Below are 26,087 nucleotides of genomic sequence, written 5' to 3'. Positions count from 1 at the left end.
GACAAAACAAGGAAATCCAGTTGCCTCTTGAAAAAAAAAAAACACCTTTGGGACTGAAACAAAATAGTACAGCTCCAGTTTGGGATTCTGTTTTAATTCCAAAGGGAAAATACTGTTCTGCTTTCACTCCCTCAAGAATCAACCAGAATTCTTTGACGAAGCCTTCTCAACTATGCTTGCATGGCTGATTTAGTTCTTCCCTCCACTCAAAAATGAAAAAAGCTGGGTTCTCTAAATTGTGAGATTTAATAATACTTTGAGTTGGCCATGCTGGATATACAAAGATGGCCCTTATCAAATATGGAGTTCACTATTTAATATATATGATGCAGCTATATTTATTGATGGGACATTAAGATAGAGGAGGCCGGGCTGTATTCCTTGAGGCGGTGATATCTCAAAGTATCTGCTGTATCGGAGAGAAAGAAATGAAGCAAAACAATGGCCCAGAAATATTCTTCCTAACAGATTTGCTGCTTTCGATTTACCTAAAAAAGCAGCTTAAAAAAAATAACTTGGAAAATGTAAGGTGGTTTCAGCTTGAATGGATGCCTTTGCAAATCCCACTGGAATTTCTAAAATAACTGTAAAATTTCTGGACGTAAAAGTTACAGCTATTCTGTAATTGTGATAATGGTCTGAGCGGTTTAGTAATGCCTGACATGATATGATAACAAGAAATTCCTAAAATTTAAATCTGTATCCCTCAGCCCGACTTTAAGGGAGGACTCTGCAATGCCCACTCACCCACCCACCCAAAATGGCATCTTAAAGTGGGCGGCCTATAAAATTGTTTGGCTTAGAAAATACAGGTAAATGTTGTCCCTTTGCACAAAAATGCCCGCAGGCAGGTAGAATATTCTGGCATACGGCTGTCCCTTCCTCTCTTTGGCTTGACCTGTGGGCCTGACATTTTCTTTTCAGTGGAAGATGAAGAGGAGACAATAGAAGAGCAGGAAAAGAAGGAAGGGAATGTCAACCATCAGATGGAGCTGTCCACGTTGGTGAAGGAAGGTGAGTGTGACGACGGCTGCCCTGTTTTTCCACAGATGCTGCGTTTCTCAAACTTTTCTTTCACACTGACACCCTTTAAATACCTTTTGTGGCCACAAACCCCCAAGATATAACTCAAGATTTAAATAATAAAATTTCTTCAAGCCTTCGCGGAGCCCCTGTGATGATATCGCTGCCTCCCCAGAGGTCCACGGATTACAGGTTGAGAACCACTGCCATAGGGCAGTATAGAAAAGGGAAGGGAAGGGAGGAGAGGAGAGGAGAGGAGAGAATTCTTTATTGGCCAAGTGTGATTGGACACACAAGGAATTTGTCTTTGGTGCATATGCTGTCATTATACATAATAAGAAAAAAATACATTCATCAAGAATCATAAGATACAATACTTAGTGATAGTCATAGGTAACTAAATAAACAATCAAATCATACTAGGAAACTAAATAAAACAATATAAATTGTAATGATACAGACAACACAATTATAGTCATAAGTGGGAAGAGATAGGTAATGGGAAGGATGAGAAGAAGAATAGTAATACAGTTTTAGTAAATAGTTGGATAGCGTTGAGGGAATTATTTGTTTATCACAGGGATGGCGTTCGGGGAAAAAACTCCTTTTGTCTAGTTGTTCTGGTGTGCAGTGCTCTATAGCGTCGTTTTGAGGGTAGGAGTTGAAACAGTTTATGTCCAGGATGTGATATATAGGTAGTAAAATATAGGTAGTTATAAAATACAGGTAGTCCTCGGTTAAGAACCCCTCATTCAGCGTTCGTTCACGGTTACGACTGTGCTGACGGAGTAGTGGGTCTGACCGGTCGACAGTCCAGCCATCCCAGCGCTATCTCTGGTGGTTTGGACACTCGGCAGCCAGTTCACAATTTACAACAGTTGTCCAGAAGTTGAGTCACAGCAACTGTGGACTTTTATTGTCTTGTTGATTTGAGACTTTTTGCCGCCCATCCAAGCAGCTTCTTCGGTCTGGGCAAGCTGCGATCCCTAACCTCTGCAGCTGGGGAGTTGCGGGGGAGAGGGAAACTGGGCCGCACATGTGGTGGGCTGGCACTCAAAACGCGTGTGCAGCTTAACTCACATGAGCGGTGGCCCATACGCACGCGTATGCAAGCGCAGGTCCACTGCAAGATGAGCTCTGTGTGTGTGTGTGTGTGCAGACCAGTCCACTACTTGCACAGCCTGATTCTGAATAGATCATGGCTTGATACTGTGCTGTGGCCCGGTTTGGGGACTCCTGGGTTAGGGAAATCTGAGTAGACAGGGAGTTGTTGGAAGGAGGTGCTCTCTGAGCATAGTTCTTTTACTAAATTAGGTAATGAAACATCTGCAAGAAAGCCACCAAGCTCAGAGAGAACCAAAGACCCCACGGTTTTTCTCCTCCTCCTCCTCCTCCTCCTCCTCCTCCTCCTTCCCCCTGCAAACTTCACTCCCTTCTAGCATTGATGATGTTATCTAGCTTGGATAATGAAATGTCTGCAAGAAAACAAGCTGAGAGAGCACCAAGGAGTCCTCATTTTAACCCTCAGCTGCAAATACTCTCATTTAAGTTGTTGGCACATGCCAACTCGTAAAATTCTCAGTGGGTAATCCTGCACCAACCTCAGATCTCTTCCCCAAAGTGCGTGGCAGTGAAAAAGCCGCTTGGACGGGCAGCGAAGGGTCTCAAACCAACAAGAAAATAAACCCAGTTTGTCGTGACTCGACTTCCAGGCAACTCTACCCGGATAACCGAAAATATTCGACATTTATGACAGTCGTAGGATCCCATGTCACGGGATCACTAGTTGCAACCTTCCCTGACAGCTCATCACCGTCACCGCCATCATCAAAGTAAATAACAATCAACCCGTGGAGCAGAAGTTGCCTTCAGAAGTTGTGGGAAGCTTTTATCATCGCTGCAAGCTTTCCAGAAATGACTGGACTGCCATCTTGTCAGAAATTGGTGCAGGGTCTCCTGCTTGGGTCAGGGGTGGGGGGGGGGGTTGGACTAGATGACCTTACCAGGTCCCTCCCAACTCTTGTTATTCTGTTAATTTTGTTTTGCCCCCCATCTCGCTCGTAGCTGAGCTGCCTTTGGATGATCTGGTGAAGATGTACGAAGGAGCCTTCTCCGAGAACTTTCACTGGCCCCAGCCAAAGCCGGAAGAGGAGACGAGTGAAGAAGGTACGTCCTGGCACTTTTTCCTTTCCAAATGCTTTCCTAGAAGGGACCAGCTGGATTGGTTCAGCTTTCCATCCCTCCGCTCCGTTAATGCAATACTCGGTGTATACATGGCATTTTGAGGTATTCCGGGAGCATTTTGAGATCTGCTTCCATCCTTCGGCTTTCGGAAAGGCCTTTGAAGACAATTAGCCCGTGGCCCTAATGGGGGTTTGGCCCATTGGAGGTGGCTGATGGGATAGAGAACACCCCACCTCGTCTCTCTGTGCGCTCTGCTCCCTCCCTCTCCATCCTGCTTAGATTTATTTAAATTGACTTTTTAAATATTTATTGTTCTAGTGTTTTATTCAGTGACTGGCTTTCGGCAAGACGAGTGGCATACCAGTTGGATGGATGGATGGATGGATGAATGAATGAATGAATGAATGAATGAATGAATGAATGAAATTATCTATCATAGCACTCATTAAAACAATAAAAACAGGGTTTTTTTTAAAAAAAAGTATTTATTCTTTATTTAGAAATGGAAGATCACCTATGAATGAAGGAATGAAAGTATCTAGCATAGCACTCATTAAAACAATAAAAACAGGGTTGGTTTGTTTTTTTAAAGAGGACCTGACCTGGGGTGCTCACATTGTAGCCCTGGTCAAAAGGGCCCAGCAGAGATTAGACTACCTGAGACTTCTCAGAAAACAACCACTGAATGAAAAACTGCTGGTGACCTTCTACTGCTGCACCATCGAGAGTATCTTATTGCACCTGTGTATGGTTTGCCAATTGCACAGTGGCAGATAGGACAGCACTCCAGAGGGTTAATGTCATTGCCCAGAGGAACATTGGTTGCCCTCACCCCTCTTTGGAAGAGCTTTATAGCTCCCGCTGCCTTAAGAAAGTTCAAAATATTCTCAAAGATCCATCTCATCCTGGGCACCCCCTTTTTTTGAACTATTACCATTTGGCAGATGGTACAGAATAATAAAAACAAGGACAAATAGGCAAAAAAAATCAGCTTCTATCCCAGGGCAGCAGCTCTTTTGAATTCTGCTGTATAGTGCAGTGTTGGTGCAGTGTTGGGGTTTTTTGGTTCAATGTGTGGAGGGTGAAGGAAGTATGTTTGTGTTTATTTTCGAGGTCATGGTCATGATGTGCACTGAAGATGGTGTTTGATTTCGTTGTACAAGGTGCAATGACAATAAAGTAAACTAAAAGCATTTATTCTTTATGTAAAAATGGAAGATCGCCTATGTATGAAGGAATGAAAATATCCAGCATAGCACTCGCTAATTAAAACAATAAAAACAAGAGGTTTTGTTTTTAAAGCATTTATTCTTTATTTAGAAATGGAAGATCATCCAGCCGAAAGGGAACTCCTTCAAAAGGAGGTCATCTCCATCGAATCTCTCCTCAGCATCGAGCAATACAAGGGGGCCGAGAGAATGATGGCCAGCAAGAACCGCGGGCGAGATATAGCCGAAGTGGCGGCCACAGCAGAAGCTCTGTTGCCGAAAGGCAGCGCCCGGATCACCACTGCGGTAAATACACCTGCATGGGTTGGTCTTGATTTCACTGGTGGTAGGCAGGCAATCCTCGACTTACAACCTTTTAAAAATATATATATATTAATTTTCTATGAATTACATCCCTTAGTGCTTAATAAACACCGTGTTGTCTGGGTATTTAATTTGCTTAACAATACAAATGCCATTCTTACTCTCCACCCCTTTTTTCCAACCCCTGGTAAAATAAGTTCCAAGTTTGATAATATTCTGTGTCTTCTTTCGGTTTGATCTTCAATGTCCGTATGTCCATTTCTGCACAGTCTAATATCTTCTTAATTATCTCTTCATCTCGCGGTGTCTCTTCATCTTTCCAATATTGTGTGAAGATAATCCTCGCTGCTGTTAAAACATGTAATACCAAATACATACTTCTCTTATCAAACTTTTATGATATGATCCCTAATTAAAAAAAAACACACAGTTCAGGTTTAAAGTCTACATGTTTCCATATTATCTTTTCTAGCCATCCTACGTATTTTTGCGCCCCCCCACCCATTTTTTTGTTTGTTTTAGCACAAGTCCACCACATATGATAAAATGTGCCTATTTTTGGATTACATTTCCAACATTTGCTAGACATGTTTTTAAACATTTTAGCTAACCTCACAAGCGGTAAGTGCCATATGTAAAACATTTTATATACATTTTCTTTATAAGAAGTTGCCGCCTTTTGTTTAGTGGTCTGTCAGAGTATATTCATGAACTGGAATAGAGCTTGGTAACAAGATCAGTCAATGAAGAGGCATAGCAACTAAGTCAGCCAATGAGGACTGTTTTGGAAACTGAAACTAGAAGTAGCCTAGGCTGGAAACAGGGTTGCCATCTGGCTGTTTTTCCGCCCAAATTCGAGAAATCTGGCCGTATTTCTATCTGCTTGGCTGTGAAAAAAATGATGTCGTACGAAAGTTGCTTGGCTGTGAAATCGGCCAGATGGCAACCCAGCCGCTCTCCTTCCTCGCGCATGCGCGTCACCATGAGCAAAAGGAGGACAAGCGCGTCCTCTCAGTTCTCCGACACACCCGCTTTCTCTCAACTCCGTCACACACCCTTCGGGACCTTGGCGCCCGGCCACGCCCCCTTCCCGCCTGTGACCTGAGCAGGGCGGCTCCTCCTCCATCAACACCACACCCATTCCTATTACGGCTCGTTCCAACGCCACGCCCCTCGGCTTCCCCACCCATCCTGAGCTCTCCTTCCCTCGCGCATGCGCGTCACCATGAGCAAAAGGTGGACAAGCGCGTCCTCTGGCGCTCTCCTTCCCTCGCGCATGCGCGTCACCATGAGCAAAAAATAATTTGGCCGAATTTGGCCGTATTTTGACTTGAGTTTGGCCGCGGAGCCAAACTGTGATCTGGCAACCCTGGCTGGAAACTGAAACTAAAAGTATCCTTGGCATGGCTCTATATTAAGCTCTGCAGTTCTGAAGCTATGTTCAGCTTTGAGTCTGTCTATTGAAGATGAAACTGCTTCTCTCTTCTGCTTGCTTGCTGAACTAAAGTAAAATTGGAAGTTCTCTCTGTCTCTGTGCTGCTGTAAGTTGCTTGCATCATGTTTCTGTCTGAGTTCGCTCCCTGTTGGAGAAATCTACAACTGGTTTGTAAAATCTACTTATTATGTTTATAAAGACGTTAAATGAAGCATCAGCCATCTGTGTTTATTTTTCTGGCACTGAATTAACGCTGCAAAACTCTGAATATGGTCAAAGTTACGACAGTGCTGAAAAAAAAATTTAACTTACAACCGTTTTTCACCCTTAACGACCGTTGCAGCATCTCCATGGTCATGTGAGCGTCTGAATTTTGATTTCTGTAACCACAGTGATGCTGCAATGGCAACAGTCCTAAGTGTAGCAAAAGGTCCCTTTTTTCAGTGCCGTTGTCAGTTGGAACGGTCCCTAAAATGACCTGTTGTAAGTCGAGGACAAGGGTAATGAAGAGAGCAGCACCATGTCCCGGAGAAGAAGAAATGTGTTTGCCCAACTTTTTGCAGGTCAAATACAACACCCCTCCCCTCTTGTACGGCTCCCTCCGAGAGTATCAGAAGATTGGCCTCGATTGGCTGGCCAAGTTGTACAAGAAGAAGCTGAACGGCATCTTGGCCGACGAAGCTGGCCTCGGGAAGACGGTGCAGATCATCGCCTTCTTCTCACACCTGGCCTGCAACGAAGGTACATGCTCTTGTGTCGTGTAAACGGGCCAGGTAGCAAAATGGAGTGGAGTAGAGTAGAGTGGAGTGGAGTGGAGTGGAATGGAATGGAATGGAATGGAATGGAATGGAATGGAATGGAATGGAATAGAATAGAGTAGAGTAGAGTAGAGTAGAGTAGAGTAGAGTAGAGTAGAATAGAATAGAATAGAATAGAATAGAATAGAATAGAATAGAATAGAATAGAATAGAGGAAGGAGAATGGAATGGAATAAATAGGAATAGAATAGAATAGAATGAAGGAAGGAGAATGGAATGGAATAAATAGGAATAGAATAGAATAGAATAGAATAGAATAGAATAGAATAGAATGGAGGAAGGAGAATGGAATGGAATAAATAGGAATAGAATAGAATAGAATGAAGGAAGGAGAATGGAATGGAATAAATAGGAATAGAATAGAATAGAATAGAATAGAATAGAATAGAATAGAATAGAATAGAATAGAATAGAATAGAATAGAATATGAAAGCATAGAATATGAAAGCATAGAATAGCATAGGAAGGGATAGAATAGAATAGAATAGAATATGAAAGCATAGAATAGCATAGGAAAGGATAGAATAGAATAGAATAGAATAGAATATGAAAGCATAGAATAGCATAGGAAAGGATATGAAAGGATTGAATAGAATAGAATATTAGAACAGAACAGAACAGAACAGAACAGAACAGAATAGAATAGAAGCTGGAAGGGACATCGGAGGTCTTCTAGTCCAGCCCACTGTTCAAGCAGGAGAACCTATACCATCTCAGACAAGTGACTGTCCAGTCTCTTCTTAAAAACCACCAGTGATGGAGCATCCACTGTTTCTAGTGGCAAGCTGTTCCACTGTCCTTCCTGTTAGGAAGTTTCTCCTTAATTCCAGGTTGCTTCCCTCCTTGATTAGTTTCCAGCCATTGTTTCTTGTCCTGCCTTGGGGGTGCTTTCGAGAACAGGCTGACCCCCCTCTTCTTTGTGGCAACACCTCAAACATTGGGACACTTCTATCATGTCACCCCTAATTCTTCTTTTCTCTAATCTAGCCAGACCCAAAACCTGCAGCCGTTCTTCATATGGTTTAGTCTCTAGGGCTTTGATCATCTTAGTTGCTCTTCCAAAGTCTCAACATCTTGATGCTATGATATAGTATGGTGACCAAAATTGATTGCAGTATTCCAGGTGTGGCCTTACTAGAGTTTTATAAAGTGGTACAAGTCCTTCACGTGACCTTGATTCTGTCCCTCTGTTTATACGACCCAGGGATGGATTCTTAGCCTCTCTTCTTGGTCTTCCTTTCCAGGGGATTGGGGTCCTCACCTTGTCGTTGTCCGAAGTTGTAACATTCTGAAGTGGGAGCTGGAGCTGAAACGTTGGTGCCCGGGCCTAAAAATCCTGCTCTACATCGGTACCCAGCGAGAACTAAGAATGAAAAGACAGGTAGGTTGTATTATTAGTTCAAATCCATTGTGGGTGGGGCAGAGGCGGGATTCAGCCGGTTCTGACCAGTTCTGGAGAAACAGTAGCGGGAATTTTGAGTAGATCGGAGGACCGGCCAATCCCATCTCTGACTGGCCCCGCCAACCCCATCTCTTCTCCGCCTCCCGTTGAGTCCCAGGCAGCGTGGGGTTTTGGGACGGGCTTTCTTAAGCTATGGTTCGCCAAAAGAATTTTGATTGACTGAGTTTCTACAGTCATGGCTTGAGTTATCCTAAGCCACATTTGGGTTTTCTTAAGTCGTGGTTTGTGAAGAGCATGGAAGTTAACTTGTTCTTCTGAAAGAAATGTTTAGGTAGATGCCAAAAGTTTTCCGGGAATGTTGTCACTCTCATGAAAGAAAACAACAGTTTTGCAACAGTTTTTAAAATCCACAAGTTAATACAGGTGTCAATTCCAGGTTCTAAATTTTTGTCTTCCTTCCTTCCTTCCTTCCTTTCCCTCCTTTCCTCCCTATTGTCCTGTCCTTCCCTCCCTTCCTCTAATTGTTCCTTCCTTCCTTCCTTCCTTCCTTCCTTCCTTCCTTCCTTCCTTCCTTCCTTCCTTCCATCCATCCATCCATCCATCCATCCATCCATCCATCTATCCATCCATCCATCTTCCCTTTCCTCCCTCCCTCTCATTGTCCTTCCTTCCTTCCTTCCATCCATCCATCCATCCATCCATCCATCCATCCATCATCCCTTTCCTCCCTCCCTCTCATTGTCCCTTCCTTCTTTCCTTCCTTCCTTCCTTCCATCCATCCATCCATCCATCCATCCATCCATCCATCTTCCCTTTCCTCCCTCCCTCTCATTGTCCCTTCCTTCCTTCCTTCCTTCCTTCCTTCCTTCCTTCCTTCCTTCCATCCATCCATCCATCCATCCATCCATCCATCCATCCATCCACCATCCCTTTCCTCCCTCCCTCTCATTGTCCCTTCCTTCCTTCCTTCCTTCCTTCCTTCCTTCCTTCCTTCCTTCCTTCCTTCCATCCATCCATCCATCCATCCATCCATCCATCCACCATCCCTTTCCTCCCTTCCTCTCATTGTCCCTTCCTTTCTTCTTTCCTTCTCCCTCCCTCCCTCCCTCCCATCAACTCTCCCTCCCTTCCATAGGAGTGGACAGAACCCAACAGTTTCAACGTCTGCATCACCTCCTACAAGCAGCTCTTCAAAGGCCACCAAGCATTCATGAAGATACGATGGAAGTACCTCATTGTGGATGAGATGCAACAGATTAAGAACATGACGGAGAAGCACTGGGAAGCCCTTTTCCACCTTCGCAGGTCTGGACCCCATCAAAACCTGCCTTTTCTCCACCCTTTGGAATTCTTAAGCCCTGGTTCTCCTAATGTAGGGTAGGCCATTTGTGACATGCAATGGTTGGAGCCTTGTCTGGTCCAAGAATCCAAATTCGGGTCTCTTTGGGTTGCATTCTCAGAAGAAGCTAGGGCAGGGGTCTTCAAACTTAACACCTTTTAAGACTTGTGGACTTCAACTCCCAGAATTCCTCCTCCAGTCTTGTTAGCTCAGGAATAATTCCGGGAGTTGAAGTCCACAAGTCTAAAAGCTGTCAGGTTTGAAGACCCATGAGCTAGGGAATATATACCAGCAATCCTTGACTTACAACCGTTCATTTAATGACTGTTCAAAGTTGCACCAGCACTGAACAAAGTAACGTATTACCGTTTCCCGGACTTTCAACCGTGTCAGCATTCCCCCATGGTCACGTGACCGAAATTCACACGCTTGGCAACTGGCATGTACTTAACGACTGTCGCAGCGATCGTCTGATCCTCTTTTGCGACATTCTGATGAACAGTCAGTGGACAAGCCAGGTTCAATTCCCAACCGTGTTACTGCAGTGATTCCTTTAACGGCTCCCTCGACAAACGTCTCGCTTAGCAACAGAAATGTAGTCGTCAGCCAAGGACTTTCTTGTATCGCTGTGTACAGAGAACCTATGCGGAATGGAGCGGGTGGGGACCTCGGGGGGTCAGGACTCCGACATGCACCCCCATTCCATTCATAAGTCTCTAGCCGTTAGACCCGGTTCCCTCTTCTCCCCCCGCAGCCAAGTCACAAAGGTTGGGCAACGCTGGTCTGGGGAACGGTCAGATGAGAGAGGGAGGAGCCCACAGATACTTAACAGTCAGAGCAGAGGTGGGTATTCAGCCGGTTCTGATCGGTTCTGCAGAACCGGTAGCGGAAATTCTGAGTAGTTCGGAGAACCGGCCAATCCTGCCTCTGACTGGCCCCGCCACCCCCATCTCTTCTCTGCCTCCCATTGAGACCCAGCTGATCGGCTGGGTCTTCTTTGGTTGCCCTGCCCAGGAGAACGGAGCTGGAAAGCAGGTTAGTGGGGTGGGGAGGGAAGGGGAATTTTTCAGTAACCTTCCCCTGCCATGCCCACCAAGCCACGCCCACCAAGCCACGCCCACAGAACCCGTAGTAAAAAAAAATGAATCCCACCACTGAGTCAGAGGAAGATATTTAGGAAGGACCCTCCCTAATGGTTCGGGCGTTTAAAAGTATCCGTGGGAAGCCAGAAATATTTTTGTTAGGTATAGTATATAAATATGATCTAAATATAATAAGGGGAATTTGTATGTAATGTTTGTAAAATGCAAGAATTGTATTTGCACAGTATTGGAAAAACAAAGAAATGCCGAGAGAGGAAGGTGTAATTAAAAAAAATAATTAGATTGTGCAGAAATAGATAGACTGACATTAAGGTTAAAAAAAGAAGGAAGATAACAGAATACTTTCAAATATGGGGTTTATTTTATAAACGGTTGGATAATAAAGGTAGAAATGAGGAGCTGGGAAAACATTATTAGGTAAGCAACTGACCCAGACAATACACTGGTTCACAAAGCAGATGTAATATGTTAAATAAAAGTGGACAAATAGACTATTTAAATAAGGGGTGTCCAACCTTGGCACTTTAAGCCTGGAGGACTTCAACTCCCAGAATTCCCAGCCAGCAAAGCTGGCTGGGAATTCTGGGAGTTGAAGTCCTCCAGGCTTAAAGTTGCCAAGGTTGGACACCCTGATTTAAACAAAAGGATCAGTTTGGACCTCCCGACTTGCCGTTCATGTAACCTTCCACTAAAGTTGAAGGAAGCCAATTAGGTTGTGGTTTTTTTGTCTGGTTTCTCCGGGAAGGCTGACCCTGTGCTTCCCCCAACCCCCTCTCTTTGTAGTCAGTACCGCTTACTCCTGATCGATACCCCCTGCACAACACCTTGATGGAATTGTGGACCATGGTGCACTTCCTGATTCCAGGAATCTCCAAAGCTTACCTGGATTTCCCGGTGAAAGCGGCCAACGAGGAGAATCAAGACTACTGCCATAAGCTCGTCATCAGGCTGCACAGGGTGAGTCCCTCAAGCTGGGAGCTGGAATTGGGCCCAAGGCAAGCCTAGCATCCCCTTGGTGAATAGGATTTGATGAAACGTGCGTTCGAAACCTAGAAAACTGACATTAGTGCCCTTTGAGTTGATTTGTTTTTTATTTTTCCTTCCTTCCTTCCTTCCTTCCTTCCTTCCTTCCTTCCTTCCTTCCTTCCTTCCTTCCTTCCTTCCTTCCTTCCTTCCTTCCTTCCTTCCTTCCTTTCTCTGTCTCTCTCTGTCTCTCCATCTATTTACCTCTTGAAAAAGCACCTTTGGGACAACCATGACCAGGATGACTGAGAATCTTCATAGATTTTCCTTCTTTCTTTCTCTTTCTTTCTTTCTTTCTTTCTTTCTTTCTTTCTTTTTCTTCTTTTCTTTCCTTCCTTCCTCCCTCCCTCCCTTTTCTTTCCTTCCTCTTCTTTCTTCCTTCCTTCCTTCCTTCCTTCCTTCCTTCCTTCCTTCCTTCTTTCCTTCCTTCCTTCCTTTCTCTGTCTCTATGTTTCTCCATCCATTTGCCTCTTGAAAAAGCACCTTTGGGACAACCATGACCAGGATAACTGAGAATCTTCATAATTTTCCTTCTTTCTTTCTCTTTCTTTCTTTCTTTCTTTCTTTCTTTCTTTCTTTCTTTCTTTCTTTCTTTCTTTCTTTCTTTCTTTTTCTTCTTTTCTTTCCTTCCTTCCTCCCTCCCTCCCTCTTTCTTTCCTTCCTCTTCTTCCTTCCTTCCTTCCTTCCTTCCTTCCTTCCTTCCTTCCTTCCTTCCTTCCTTCCTTCCTTCCTTCCTTCCTTCCTTCCTTCCTTTCTCTGTCTCTCTATGTTTCTCCATCCATTTGCCTCTTGAAAAAGCACCTTTGGGACAACCATGACCAGGATAACTGAGAATCTTCATAGATTTTCCTTCTTTCTTTCTCTTTCTTTCTTTCTTTCTTTCTTTCTTTCTTTCTTTCTTTCTTTTTCTTCTTTTCTTTCCTTCCTTCCTCCCTCCCTCCCTCTTTCTTTCTTTCCTCTTCCTCCTTCATTTCCTTCCTTCCTTCCTTCCTTCCTTCCTTCCTTCCTTCCTTCCTTCCTTCCTTCCTTCCTTCCTTCCTTCCTTCCTTCCTTCCTTCTCTCTCTCTCTCTGTCTCTCCATCTATTTACCTCTTGAAAAAGCACCTTTGGGACAACCATGACTAGGATGACTGAGAATCTTCATAGATTTTCCTTCCTTCTTTCTTTCTTTCTTTCTTTCTTTCTTTCTTTCTTTCTTTCTTTCTTTCTTTCTTTCTTTCTTTCTTTCTTTCTTTCTTCTTCTTTTCTTTCCTTCCTTCCTTCCTCCCTCTTTCTTTCTTTCCTCCTTCCTTCCTTCCTTCCTTCCTTCCTTCCTTCCTTCCTTCCTTCCTTCCTTCCTTCCTTCCTTCCTTCCTTCCTTCCTTCTTTTTCTCTCTCCCTCCATTCTTCCCTCCCAATTTTCTTTTTTTTTCTTTTAGTTAATTTTTAATTAATTTCTATTTTATTGTTTTAGCCGGACAATGGACATCTGTTTACCCCAACCCTGTTTAAGCTCGTTCCCTAATGATTGGCTCCCTCCCTCCTTTGAAAATTGGTTCCACGCCTCTGCTGCCCTTTCTGCAAAGGGATATTTTCCTTTTGAACTTCTGAATGTTCATCGCCGCTTCCTCCTCCTCTCCCTCCCTCCCTCCCTCCCTTCTTCCACCTCTCCTCCGCAGATGATCCAGCCGTTCATCTTGCGCAGATCGAAAAGGGACGTTGAGAAACAGCTGACGAAGAAGTACGAACACGTGCTCAAGTGCCGGCTTTCCAACAGGCAGAAAATGATGTACGAGGACGTCATTCTCCAGCCCGAGTAGGTGTTTCTGAGTTGAACATTAAACCAGGACTCTCCAACCTTGGCAACTTTGGACTTCAACTCCCAGAATTCCTCAGCCAACTTTGCTTTCTGGGGGTTGAAATCCACAAGTCTTAAAGTTGCCAGGTTTTCAGACCCCTGAGGAATTCTGGGAGTTGGAGTCCACAAGTCTTAAAGCTGCCAAGGTTGGAGAGCCCTGCATTAAACCATTAATGACTCATTAATGACTCATTAATAATTAACATGATCCCTAGAAAGGGCAGATGCAGGTACTGTTACAACACACAATCATACAGGGTGGTCCTTGACTTAGAACCATTTGTTTAGCGACTCTTTAAAGTTACGATGGCACTGGAAAAAAAATGACTTTTATGGCCGATCCTCACATTCGCAAGCCACGTGATCAAAATCTGAGCACTTCCAAATAAAAAGTCGATGGGAGATCCGCTTAACGACTGCATGATTCACTTATCAACTGCAGTGAATGGTTTTAACATCCGTGGTTGTGAAAAAAAATAATCGGGCTCTGGGCTCATTTAATGACTGCCTTGCTTAGCAGAACGGAAATTCTGGTCCCCATTGTGCTCGTAAGTCGAGCACTACCTATGATGGAGTCTGCCCATTATGGCTGTAAGTTCCTGACAGTCCAAAAACCAGGCCATCCAGAGGACTTTTGCAACGTCTCTTGCAGGGGTCCTAAAGAAAACAGCAGTTTATTTTTATTTATTGTATTTATTTATTAGATTTGGGTTGCTACCCATTTGCCGTGGCGACTCAAGGTGGCTTACAACATATAAAACCACAATTTAAAACAATAAACACCACTTACTGTTAAGTGGACCCTTTGTTTGCTGTGGAACATTTTTGCTAAAAACTGGAAAAAAATACCACTTTCTTGGCAAAGACCTCATACATCACAGCCTTTGCAATTGGAGCCAATTTCCAGGCACCTAAAATGCAGTTAGATGCCACCAGAAGGACGTCCCAAAAGTGCTTTTTTTTTTTCTTCAAGAGGCAACTGGACTTTCTTGTTTTTTCTTTGAAGATGTTTCGCTTCTCATCCAAGAAGCTTCTTCAGCTCTGACTGGATGGTGGAGAATGGAAGGATTTATACCCCTTGCATATAAGCTGGTCATTTGCATCCTTTTAGAGAGGCAATGAGGCCACTTGGAGGTTAATCTGTGTCCTCGGGGGGACACCCAAGTGGTGCAAATGGCACTGCTGAAAGGACTGTGTTGTAGACCGGAGAGAGATAATGTTGGATCCCTCCCCCTGTTGAGAGGAGGCTGTTCAATTTTGACCTAGAGGGCCTCTTTGACACCCCCCCTTTCAAACCAGCGGTCCTCTCTGCCCAAAATGTGGACTTTGTTGTTTTCAAAAGAGTGGCCAGTCAGAACTGAAGAAGCTTCTTAGATGAGAAGAAAAACATCTTCAGAGAAAAGCAAGAAACTCCAGTTGCCTCTTGAAAAAAAATGCACCTTTGGGACAACCTTGCCCTGGATGACTGAGAATCTCCATAGACACGGGAAAGATGGTTGCCATCAGAACTTCAAAACCCAGTCATGAATGATTTGTGTGTGTGTGTGTGTGTGTGTGTGTATGTCAGAACTTCAAATTGTCACTAACCGACTCATCATAAGTCAGGGTCTGCAAGTGCAGTTAATGTGAAGTCTTGGCCAATGAGGCCCTGACCTCATGGGCATCGCATACAGATATAGATACAGATTAACAGAGTTGGAGGGGACCTGGTAGGTCATCTAGTCCAACCCTCCCTTGCCCAAGCAGGAGACTCTACACCATTTCTGACCAATGGCAGTCCAGTCTCTTCTTGAAAGCCTCCAGTGATGAAGCTCCCACAACTTCCGAGGGCAACTTCTGTTCCATTGGCTGACTGTTCTCCCTGTCAGAAAGCTTCTCCTTATTTCCAGGTTGAATCTCTCCTTGATCAGATCCATTATTCCTTGTTGGCCTTCAGGTGCCTTGGAAAATAGCTTGACCCCCTCCTCTCTGTGGCAGCCCCTCTAATATTGGAAGACTGCTCTCATGTCTCCCTGGGTCCTTCTCTTCCCTAGATTAGCCAGGCCCAGTTCCTGCAACCGTTCATCGTAGGTTTTAGCCTCCAAGCCATTGGTCATCTTAGATAGATTCAGATTAACAGAAGTGGAAGGGACATCTAGTCCAACCCCCCGCCCAAGCAGGAGACCCTACACCATTTCCGATGACAGTCCAGTCTCTTGAAAGCATCCAGTGATGAAGCTCCCACAACTTCTGAAGGCAACTTCTGTTCCATGGGTTGATTGTTCCCACTGTCAGAAAATGTCTCCTTAGTTCCAGTTTGAATCTCTCCTTGGTCAGTTTCCATCCATTGTTCCTTGTCTGGCCTTCAGGTGCCTTGGAAAACAGCTTGACCTCCTTCCTCCTCTCTGGGGCAGCCCCTCAAATATTGGAACACTGCTATCCTGTCTCTCCTGGTCCTTCTTGTCTCTAGACTAGCCATGCTGAGTACTTGTAACCATTTATCGTATGTTTTAGCCTCAATTCACTCTTCTAGCTTTAAGCCTCTGATTTCTTCTGCCTTGGCAGGACCCAAGACGCTGTGAAAAGCGGGCACTTCGTCAGCGTCCTTCACGTCTTGATGCAGCTGCAGAAGATCTGCAACCACCCGGATCTGATCAACCCTCGGCTGTGCGGCTCCTCTTATGTCTCGGAGGCATTGCAGTTCTCGACCGCCTCGCTGGCCTTAAAAGCCTTGGAGAGCAACCTGTGGAAGGTAAGCTGAAGGGTGGACTCGCAAGGTGCCCTGTTGGGTGAGGAAGAGGGAGCACTTTCCAACTTCTTGTTTCTGATTTTACTTTTCTGCCCCAAGGTGTGACCAAGCACTCCACAATGTGTGTGTGAGTGTGTGTGTGTGTGTGTGAGAGAGAGAGAGAGAGAGACAGACAGACAGAGAGAGACAGAAAGAGATGAAATGGACTGATGATAGAAAAGGAATAATCTTTCTGACTTCTCATTTCTGATTTTACTTTTCTGCCCCAAGGTGTGACCAAGCACTCCACAATGTGTGTGTGAGTGTGTGTGTGTGTGTGAGAGAGAGAGAGAGAGAGAGACAGAGAGAGACAGAAAGAGATGAAATGGACTAACGATAGAAAAGGAACAATCTTTCTGACTTCTCATTTCTGATTTTACTTTTCTGACCCAAGGTGTGACCAAGCACTCCACAATGTGTGTGTGAGTGTGTGTGTGTGTGAGAGAGAGAGAGAGAGAGAGACAGAGAGAGACAGAAAGAGATGAAATGGACTAACGATAGAAAAGGAACAATGTTTCTGACTTCTCATTTCTGATTTTACTTTTCTGACCCAAGGTGTGACCAAGCGTGTGTTTGTGTGTGTGTGAGGGAGAGGGAGAGGGAGAGAGATGAAATGGGCTAACGATAGAAGAGGGAGAATCTTTTCAACTTCCCATTTCTAATTTTATTTTTCTGCCCCAAGGTGTGACCAAGGGCTACACAATGTGTGTGTGTGTGTGTGTGTGTGTGTGAGAGAGAGAGAGAGAGAGAGACAGAGAGAGAGAGAGAGACAGAGAGAGACAGAGAGAGACAGAGAGAGACAGAGATGAAATGGACTAACATAGAAAAGGGAGAATCTTTTCAACTTCCCATTTCTAATTTTATTTTTCTGCCCCAAGGTGTGACCAAGGGCTACACAATGTGTGTGTGTGTGTGTGTGTGTGTGGAGAGAGAGAGAGAGAGAGAGAGAGAGAGAGAGAGAGAGAGAGAGAGAGAGAGAGAGAGAGAGAGAGAGAGGCAGAGATGAAATGGACTAACATAGAAAAGGGAGAATCTTTTCAACTTCTCATTTCTAATTTTACTTCTCTGCTCCAAGGTGTGACTAAGGACTCCACAGTGTGTGTGAGAGGGAGACAGAGAAGGAGAAAGGGAGGGAGATAAAAATGGAGTAGTCTTAGAAGAGAATCTTTGTAGCTCAAGATCTAACTGTTGGGTCCTTGTTGCTCTCTGAGCTTGGTGGTTTTCTTGCAGATGTTTCATGACCCAACTAGGTAACATTATCAGTGCTAAAAGGGGAAATGAGCTTTACAGAGTGGAGGAGGAGGAGGAGGAAGAGAAAAGACCGTGGGGTCCTTAAGACCTTTCATTACCAAACTAAGTAATATCATTAGTGCTAAAACGGAGTGAGGTTTGTGGAGGTGATGAGGAAGTCAGAGGTTTCGTGACCCAACTAGGTAGCATCATCAGTGCTAGAAAGGAATGGGGTTTGCAGAGTAGAGGGGGAGGAGACAGGAGGAAGTAGGGGACGACGACTGTGGGGTCGTTGATGCCCTCTGAGCTCGGTGGTTTTCTTACAGCCCTTTCGTGACCCACCTAGGTAACATCACCAGCCTGAGTCAAATGATAGCAGGCACCCAGGTACGCTTTCTCCCCTCTCGGCCATCCTCTAGGTTGCAGACCTGAGTCTCTTTGACCTGATTGGGCTCGAGAAGAAAATGACGTGGTATGAATCCCAGGTGGTGCCAAAGCAAAAAATAACCCGGAAGCTTATCGAAGAGATTTACACCTCTCCCCTGCCGCCTCCTAGGCCTACTCCCGTCAAGCTGAAGCCCAACAGGTAAAGCGCACGCAGCCTTCTACAACATCGCCGCCCCTCGTTCAGCCAATTGCGATGGGGATCGGGCTCTTCTCCCTGTTCCGTTTTGCGTGGCCTGTGGATGCTCACAATGGAGTGGCGTGGTGGCCTTAGAGGCGAAGCTCTCGCCTCGCCGTCAGGTGGCTGCGAGTTCGGTCCTAGGTTGAGGCAGCTATTTTTCTTTTTTTGTGGGCACAATGAGAATCTTACCTGCTGAACAAAACTTCACATTGGCAACAGGAAGGGCATCCAGCCATTCAAACACTCCGCTAGCTCCGTTCCATGGCCCGGACTTCAGCCCACAAGGGATGATAAAAGATGATGATGACGTTGATGCTCAGAGTCTCGAGTGTGGCTCTCAATTTCAGAATGGCGTTTAAGCGTCCGAAGGATGGGAGGAGGAGCTTAAAGCATCTCCAAGGCTGAAGGCACCATGGCCATCCCCTAAATATTTGACCCCCTTCCATCCTAAGGTCATTAAAAAGGATGCTGGAGTTTGTCTTTGGCTCAAGACAAGGGAACCCCCAAATCCTTCTCCTCCTTGAGCAGACAGTTCCTCAATCTTCTTCTTTTATATATAAAAGCGAAATACCACTCACTCATCATCACAAAATCTCCAGAACCGTAAAGCTTACAAACTTGAAATTTCACACATATATTCCTCTTGGCTTCTAGGTGCTCGCTAAGAAAGGATTTTTCAAAATGACCATCATAGCATTAGTATTTCCTATATTATTATTATTAACATGCTCTGATGCTAAGGAGTTCTACTCCCCCTCCCCTCAGATTTCTTTCTGAAAAGAAATCTCTTCTAAATGCAAAACACAAGCAAAGGAGAGGAGTTTCAGTTTCAGAGCACCAAGCAGCTTTAGTCCAGAACAGTTGAGCTAAGCCACGCCCAGGCTTCTTGCTGTTTCCTTCTTGCTCACACAACAAATACTGCTTTAGTTTCCAAACAGCCCTCAACTCTCTCACATACAGGACGTTAGCCAGGTAAATACCAATGGATACTGGCAGGCAGAGGCAGATTTTTTTCTCCTTATTTTCCTCCCAAAAACTAAGCTCGATCACATTGTTTCATAGCAAAGCATGGATATCCAGCTAGTATATATATAAAAGCCAAGTACCACTCACTCATCACGAAATCTCCAGAACCGTAAAGCCTACAAACGTGATATTTGGCACATATGTTCCTCTTGGCTTCTAGGTGCTCGCTAAGAAAGGATTTTTCAAAATGACCATCAGAGCATTAGTGTTTCCTATATTATTATTATTATTAAACACGCTCTGATGCTAAGGAGTTCTACTCCCCCTCCCCCACCTGAAAAGAAACCTGTTTCAAATGCAAAACACAAGCAAAGGAGATGAGTTTCAGTTTCAGTTTGACAGCACCAAGCAGCTTTAGTACAGAGCAGTTGAGCTAAGCCACACACAGGCTTCTTGCTCACACAGCAAATACCGCTTCAGTTTCCAAACAGCCCTCCCCTCTCACACACTGACAGGACGCTAGCCAGATAAATACCGATGGATGCTGGTAGGCAGAAGCAGATTTTTTTTTCTCCCTTATTTACCTCCTCAAAAATAGTTTCATAGCAAAGCACGGGTACCCTGCTAGTTTTTAAATATGGCTGTCTCTGAAGTACTTTTTCCTCGTTTTTTTTTTACTTTTAACTCCAAGAGTACTTTGTGGAAAATCATCACAGCACCCAACCGTTGTTGTTGTTTTTTCCCCCCCAGATTGTTTCAACCTGTTCAGTACGGACAAAAACCGGAAGGCAAGATGGTGACTTTTCCTAGTGCGCAAGTGCAACGGGCCACCGGTGTGGCTACGGTTGCTCAACAGGCCCAAGTGCGAGGAAGATCTCCCATGACAACGGTATCGGCCAACCCAGGTGAGAAAGGGTGAACCTTCTCAGGTTTCGTTCCTTGTCGGCAAGGGTGGGTTGGTTCCCCTTCATGCTCATCTTCCCTCCCTCCCTCCCTCCCTCCCCGTGACAAACCAGTCCTTGGAATTAAACCAGTCTTCCTCAACCTTCCTGATGTATTGAGGTTCCCCACAACCATCACTACCAACCCAGGTTGGAATTCCTGCACCTCCGGATGGAATCAATGTGGAGGAAGCTGAACTCTTTGTCATCCTACGGGAGGCACGGATTGGGTAGATCCCCCCTAATCGTTTCTTCTTCTCCTCGAACCAGCGTTTTCAGCTGTGGACCTCAGGCCAGGTTGGGTCTCCAGATGTTGAGTTATCCACTTGGGTATTTGGATGAAGGACTCCCAGGTCCTTTACGTGACCTTCTACCCACCTTGAGCTGCATTCCATGGCTGCTCTGTTTTTCTGGATGCACCCTGGCCTGGCACTTGAGGTTTTTGTGTGAACTGTGGACCGATACTGTGGTTCTTACAACACCTAAGGTGCTCTTCCTGGGTTTTGGTAGGTGTCTTCCTGAGCTTCAAGGCAGGATGATGCTCTTGTTCCATTCCCTTGGGCTGAAACATTTCCGGGCATTTTGTGTCCTTTGTTAAAATCTCTACGCTGCTCATCTATCTCACCATCAAGTGACCCAAGGCAGATTTCATTTGGATGGATTTCTCTCCGAAGGGCTGGTTTTAAGCTCTACCTCCCCCTCCGTTGTTTTTTCCTTTCAATTTAAAGCTTTGGAAAGGGAATAAAAAAACGAACGACAGCCAATTGTCATGCTCTTACTGGAAACGGTCCAGGCAAGCGACTTGGGGCTTAAAATACTTACATTCTGCATCCCAAGCTTGGTTTGAAAGAAGTCAATAATCCCAGCCTGATCACTAACGTGGGCGGGAGGATCTCATTTTGGCTCGTCCTAGGAGAGGCTTGATTGCGCTTCGTTCAAAAATCTGGAACGGAGGCTATCGAAACATCCAAGCAAGCCTCCTCTTACCTGTGTTTTCATCCTCTTTTTTTTTTTTTAATGTGTCAGCTTGAGCTGAAGGTGAACATTTCCAGCAATATGTTTAGACTCTGTGTTTGCGTGCGTGTCTTTGTGTGTTTTTCTTTGGTCTCAAATCCAGTGAGCGGTTAGGACAACAAAGCTGCTTCCTTCAGGTCACCCCTATAAATTTTATTCGTTTGTTTGTTTGTTTGTATCCCACCACTGTTATTTTGACAAATAATTCCAGGTGGCAAACGTATACAACACACCTTTTTTCCTCCTCCTCTTTTCCCCACAAGAACAACCCAGTGAGGTGGGGAAACAGAGAGACACAGACAGACAGACAGACAGACAGACACAGACACACAGAGACAGAGACACACACACACACACAGAGACACAGAGATAGAGAGAGATAGACAGACAGACAGAGACACACAGAGACAGAGACAGACAGACACAGACAGAGACACAGATAGAGAGAGATAGACAGACACAGACACACAGAGGCAGAGACACAGAGAGAGAGAGAGACAGAGACAGAGACAGACACACACACAGACACAGACACAGACAGACACATACAGAGAGACAGACAGAGGGACTGGCTCAAGGTCACCACCTGGTCTTTTTGCCAAAGAGAGGAACTAGAACTCATGATCTCCCCTTTCTAGCCTGGCACCTTAACCAACCTGGCTTTCTTTATGCCACCCTGTCTCTCCTTTGATAAAGTTGGAGAACTTCACGTCGGAAAGCCTTCCAAGCTTTCAAAGCAAAGAGCTAGCAAACCCACCCGAACTCTCCCCCCCCACACCTCCCCTCCTCCCGCTCCGCATGGCAAAGTTGTGTTCCCGTGTGTTTGTGTGCATAATGTGTTTATTTGTGCGGCCGCCGTGAAGCTGAATTCGAGCATTGAGTCGCTTTCGGCACCTTGATTTAAGGCTCCCAAATGCCTCTGGATTTTCCTTGCTTTTTTAAAAATTTATTTTAAAGGCAGACTGCCTGTACTCAGCCCCCCCTCTACCCCCTCCCGGTACGCGTTTACAACTGTGACTGCTGAAATTTCTCCGTTGCTCTAACACCTCGAAAGGAAACGAAGGACCGACTCTAACCGCTTACACCCCCTGACCTTATTGATTGCAGCCGCCGTTGCCGTCTCCTCGGCTGCCACCGCAGCGCCACCACAATTGCCGCCTTCCTCCAGTGTTCCTCCACCTCCTCCTCTTCCTCTTCCTCCTCCAAGACATCAGCCAGCAATGACCTTCGCCAACGCAACTAGCCCGGCCCATCCAGTGAAAGTGCGGGGCCAGGCTACCGCCCAGGGCCTCCAGCTAGGGCAGGCCCAGCCACAGGCCCCCCCACCCACCATCCAACAGAGTGTCCTGCCTCAGAGGCTCGTGTTAACCAGTCAGGCACAGGCTCGGTTACCCAGTAAGTGCCCCTCTGCCCTGCTTCCTTCAGGTTTCTCCAGCTTCCTTCTCTCCTCCTCTCCTCCTCTTCCTCCCCTCCTCCTCCTCTTTTCCAAAGCTTCCCTGAGGTTAAGTTGTTAGGCACCCTAACAATGTGTGCAAGGATACCTGGATAGATAATAGGAGAGGTATTTGGACGGAGGGCAGGGGTGGGCTTCAAAAATTTTTAGCAAGAGGTTCTCTGTCCAGTTGCTGGGTGGGCGTGGCCATGGTGGGCGTGGCCTAGTTGGCCTCCTGCACCATGGTGCGTGGGGGTGTTTTTGCTTTCCCGGGCTCCGGAGGCTCTCTGGGAGCTGGAAACAGGCCCGTTTCCGGCCCTCCTGAAGTTCCGGGGGGCTTTTCGCCCTCCCTGAGCCTCCGCGCATACCCTGCCCTCCCCTGCATCCAAAACGGGCCATGTGGAGACTCCGGGGAGGGGAGGGAGGGGTGGGCGGGGCCAGCCAGGAGTGGGATTTGGGGGATTCTCCGAACTGCACAGAATCTTAGCTAGGGGCTCCCCCGAACCCCCCAGCAACCCACCTCTGGACGGGGGCTCGGTTTGCTCCTTCCCTTTCCATTCTCCTTCCCTTTGGAGTTTGCCTCGCTCACCCTTTCATTTTGCTTATTTGGGGAACAAAATACTTCAGTTTTTGTTTTTTTAAGTGCAACATAAGAGCCGCAGTGGCACAGTGGTTAGAGGGCAGTACTGCAGGCTACTTCGGCTGCCTGCCGGCTGCCTGCAGTTCGAGTCTCAGCAGACTCAAGGTTGACTCAGCCTTCCATCCTTCCCAGGTGGGTAAAATGAGGAGACCCAGATTGCTTGGGGGCAAGAGGCTGACTCCGTAAACTGCTTAGAGGGGGCTGTAAAAGCGCTTTGAAGCGGCATATAAGTCCAAGTGCTATTGCTATTTAGATAAGAAAAAAAAGGGGGGGGACTCTGAAAATTGCTGTGAACCCACAGGTGGTCCTTGACTTAAAACCCTTTTGTGAGTGACAGCCCGAAGTTTAACGGCACATTCACAACCCTGGCAGCATCCCCAACCTGGTCACGGGACCAAAATCTCGGCAACTGGCATGTCCTTACGACAGTTGCACTAGCCGAGGGTCGCGTGATCGCCACTTGGTAACCTTTTCGGATGAGCAAACTTGACAGGGGCAGCCTGATTCGCTTAATGACCACGGTGGTTCATTTTAAGCAATGTGCCCCCTCCCCAAAAAAAAGCTGCAGAACGGGATGTGACCCACTTTAAGGACTGCCTCGCTTAGCCACGTAAACTTTGGGCTTCGTTGTCGTTAATTTGAGGACTACCTGCACATTTAGCGGTGTCAACTTAATCTCATTCCTGCATGTTTTCTTCTCTTTGGTCAGCCTTCCTTGGAAACTTCTTCTTTTTTAAAAAAAAAATTTGGGAAAGGGAAAAAAAAAACATTTCCTCCTCCTAATTTAATTCTTTTTTTTTTTTTTTTTGAGAACACTAACCTCACAGGAAGGAACCGCGTTCTGTAAGGAAGACTGGGAATCTGGGCTAAGAACAGGCTAAGGCGGTCTAATTTCCGATGGTAGACGAACTATTAGCACCTCTGGAGCGCAATGGTGGGTGAACTCTGGCTCCTTTTGCGACCTGTGGACTTCAACTCCCAGAACTCCTGAGCCAGGAATTCTGGGAGTTGAAGTCCACAGGTCGTAAGGGGCCAAGAGTCTCACCCACCCTTGTTCTAGAGACTCTCCAGCACTGTTGTACTAATGTTTTCCCCGGAGGAACCCCACTGCCTTTGTTAAAAGTCAAACAAACAGGCCACGCGCTCAACTCCAAAACTCGAGAGATTCGATGTTTGGAGGGTTTCCAGACATTTAAAAATCCTGATATATTTTTTTTTTTTAAAAAATCTTTGTCCTGAGTTGATTTTACGGAGAAGCTTTTCGCTTCATGTGAACAGAGCCTGAACTTCATGTTTCATTCATTGCAGGGGGAACAAACAAACCCCCCCAAAATTGTCACTTCCAACCAACTCCAATTCTTCGTCAGAGGGAGTCTGTGAAAGATACCTTCTCTGCGTTGAAAAATACATTTGCTGAATCCGAGTCCTTTTGGCTAAGAGCTGCATGAGCTTACCCGAACCCCTCCCCCCACGGTAGAAAATTCGTCATTCATTGCTAATTGGACATTTCAAATGAATGGGGGGAATTATATCCTTGGGGATCATCTGCCAATGGAATTGGGAGGTCCGATGAATCTGCTTTGCACTGATCTTCGAGCCCAAAATTTGCAAAGCACTAAAAATATATATATGTATAAATATATATATGTATAATTGATATTTTTATATATATATATATGCATATGCATATGCATATGCATATGCATATGCATATACATATACATATACATATACATATATATATATATATATATATATATATATATATATATATATATATATATATGTATGTATGTATATGTATATATATATATATATATATACTGGTCAATTATTCTGTGTGCCCCATGCATCTTTAATTCCTGCCTCTCTTGAGTTGCATTAAGAGTTTGCTTTTGAAAAGGCAGTAGAGGTCCCGACCTTAAGGACTTTTCTTGTCTCTCTTTTCTGAAGTGTCACGTGAGTTTTTTCCAGGTCACGCTTGTTAACCTGTGAAAGTGGAAGGATCGCTGACCTCAGCCTGCCCCGGTCACCCCCACCGTTCCGCATTTAAAGAAACTGAGCCGATGCAATTGGCCCGTCACACACCTGTATCAAAGCTGTACCTGTGGAACTTCTTGGATGACACTTCCTTCCTTCCCTCCAAATCTCCCCTCCCCCTCTCTCCTCCCACCTCTGCATTCATTCTCTCCATCTTCTGCATGTGGTTCACGTCCTTCGTTTTACTAACCACCATGACAGGAAAACCAGGGGATGTCTGGGAGAAACCCCCACCTGCCTCGCCCTCTCCTTCTTCACGGGTGCTTCCACCCCTCTTCCCCCAGGTGGTGAAGTGGTCAAAATAGCCTAGCTGGCTTCCATTGCAGGGACACCAGGTCGGATCACGCAGCCGGAGACGCCGGTGACGCTGCAGTTCCAGGGGAACAAATTCACTCTGTCTCACAGCCAACTCCGCCAGCTGACCGCAGGACAGCCTTTACAACTGCAAGGTGAGCAGCTTTGAAGAACACCTGCGGGGGAGCTTCCCCATCCTCAAGTAGTTTGGATTTTGTGTGATCCTGCGGTTGTAGACATTAAGGGCAATTGCATCCCTGTTTGGTTTGATGGCAGCAGTGCCTCAGATAGAAAGTCCCTACAGAGAGTAGTGAGGACAGCGGAGATTATAGGAAGCTCACTTTCCCGTTATTCAGGATACTGCTTATAAGCACTATTTGCTTGGAGCTCAGAGTATCTTTAGACCCCACCACACCCACTCCATGGTCTGTTTCTGTTGCTC

At 45.6% G+C, this 26,087-nt stretch overlaps 1 protein-coding gene across 1 annotated transcript in view; it reads left to right on the top strand.

Annotated features, from left to right (window-relative positions):
• The window catches only part of EP400 (E1A binding protein p400), an 86,690-nt gene that overhangs the window by 22,122 nt on the left and 38,481 nt on the right, over positions 1-26,087 (top strand). Inside the window, 14 exon segments of the mRNA XM_087942947.1 lie at positions 925-1,014; positions 3,088-3,189; positions 4,528-4,721; positions 6,738-6,915; positions 8,237-8,373; positions 9,530-9,699; positions 11,620-11,648; positions 11,651-11,793; positions 13,518-13,654; positions 16,241-16,427; positions 18,113-18,279; positions 20,035-20,189; positions 22,347-22,634; positions 25,678-25,800. Of these exon segments, the coding sequence (XP_087799073.1) occupies positions 925-1,014; positions 3,088-3,189; positions 4,528-4,721; positions 6,738-6,915; positions 8,237-8,373; positions 9,530-9,699; positions 11,620-11,648; positions 11,651-11,793; positions 13,518-13,654; positions 16,241-16,427; positions 18,113-18,279; positions 20,035-20,189; positions 22,347-22,634; positions 25,678-25,800 (2,100 nt within the window).

This window comes from Notechis scutatus, chromosome 13 (assembly GCF_049901735.1).
Source record: "Notechis scutatus isolate UNSWTSFEM ecotype Mainland chromosome 13, rNotScu1.2, whole genome shotgun sequence".
NCBI lineage: Eukaryota > Metazoa > Chordata > Lepidosauria > Squamata > Elapidae > Notechis > Notechis scutatus.
The sequence above is the reverse complement of the archived record's forward strand: the minus strand, read 5'-3'. Positions and strand labels throughout refer to the sequence as shown.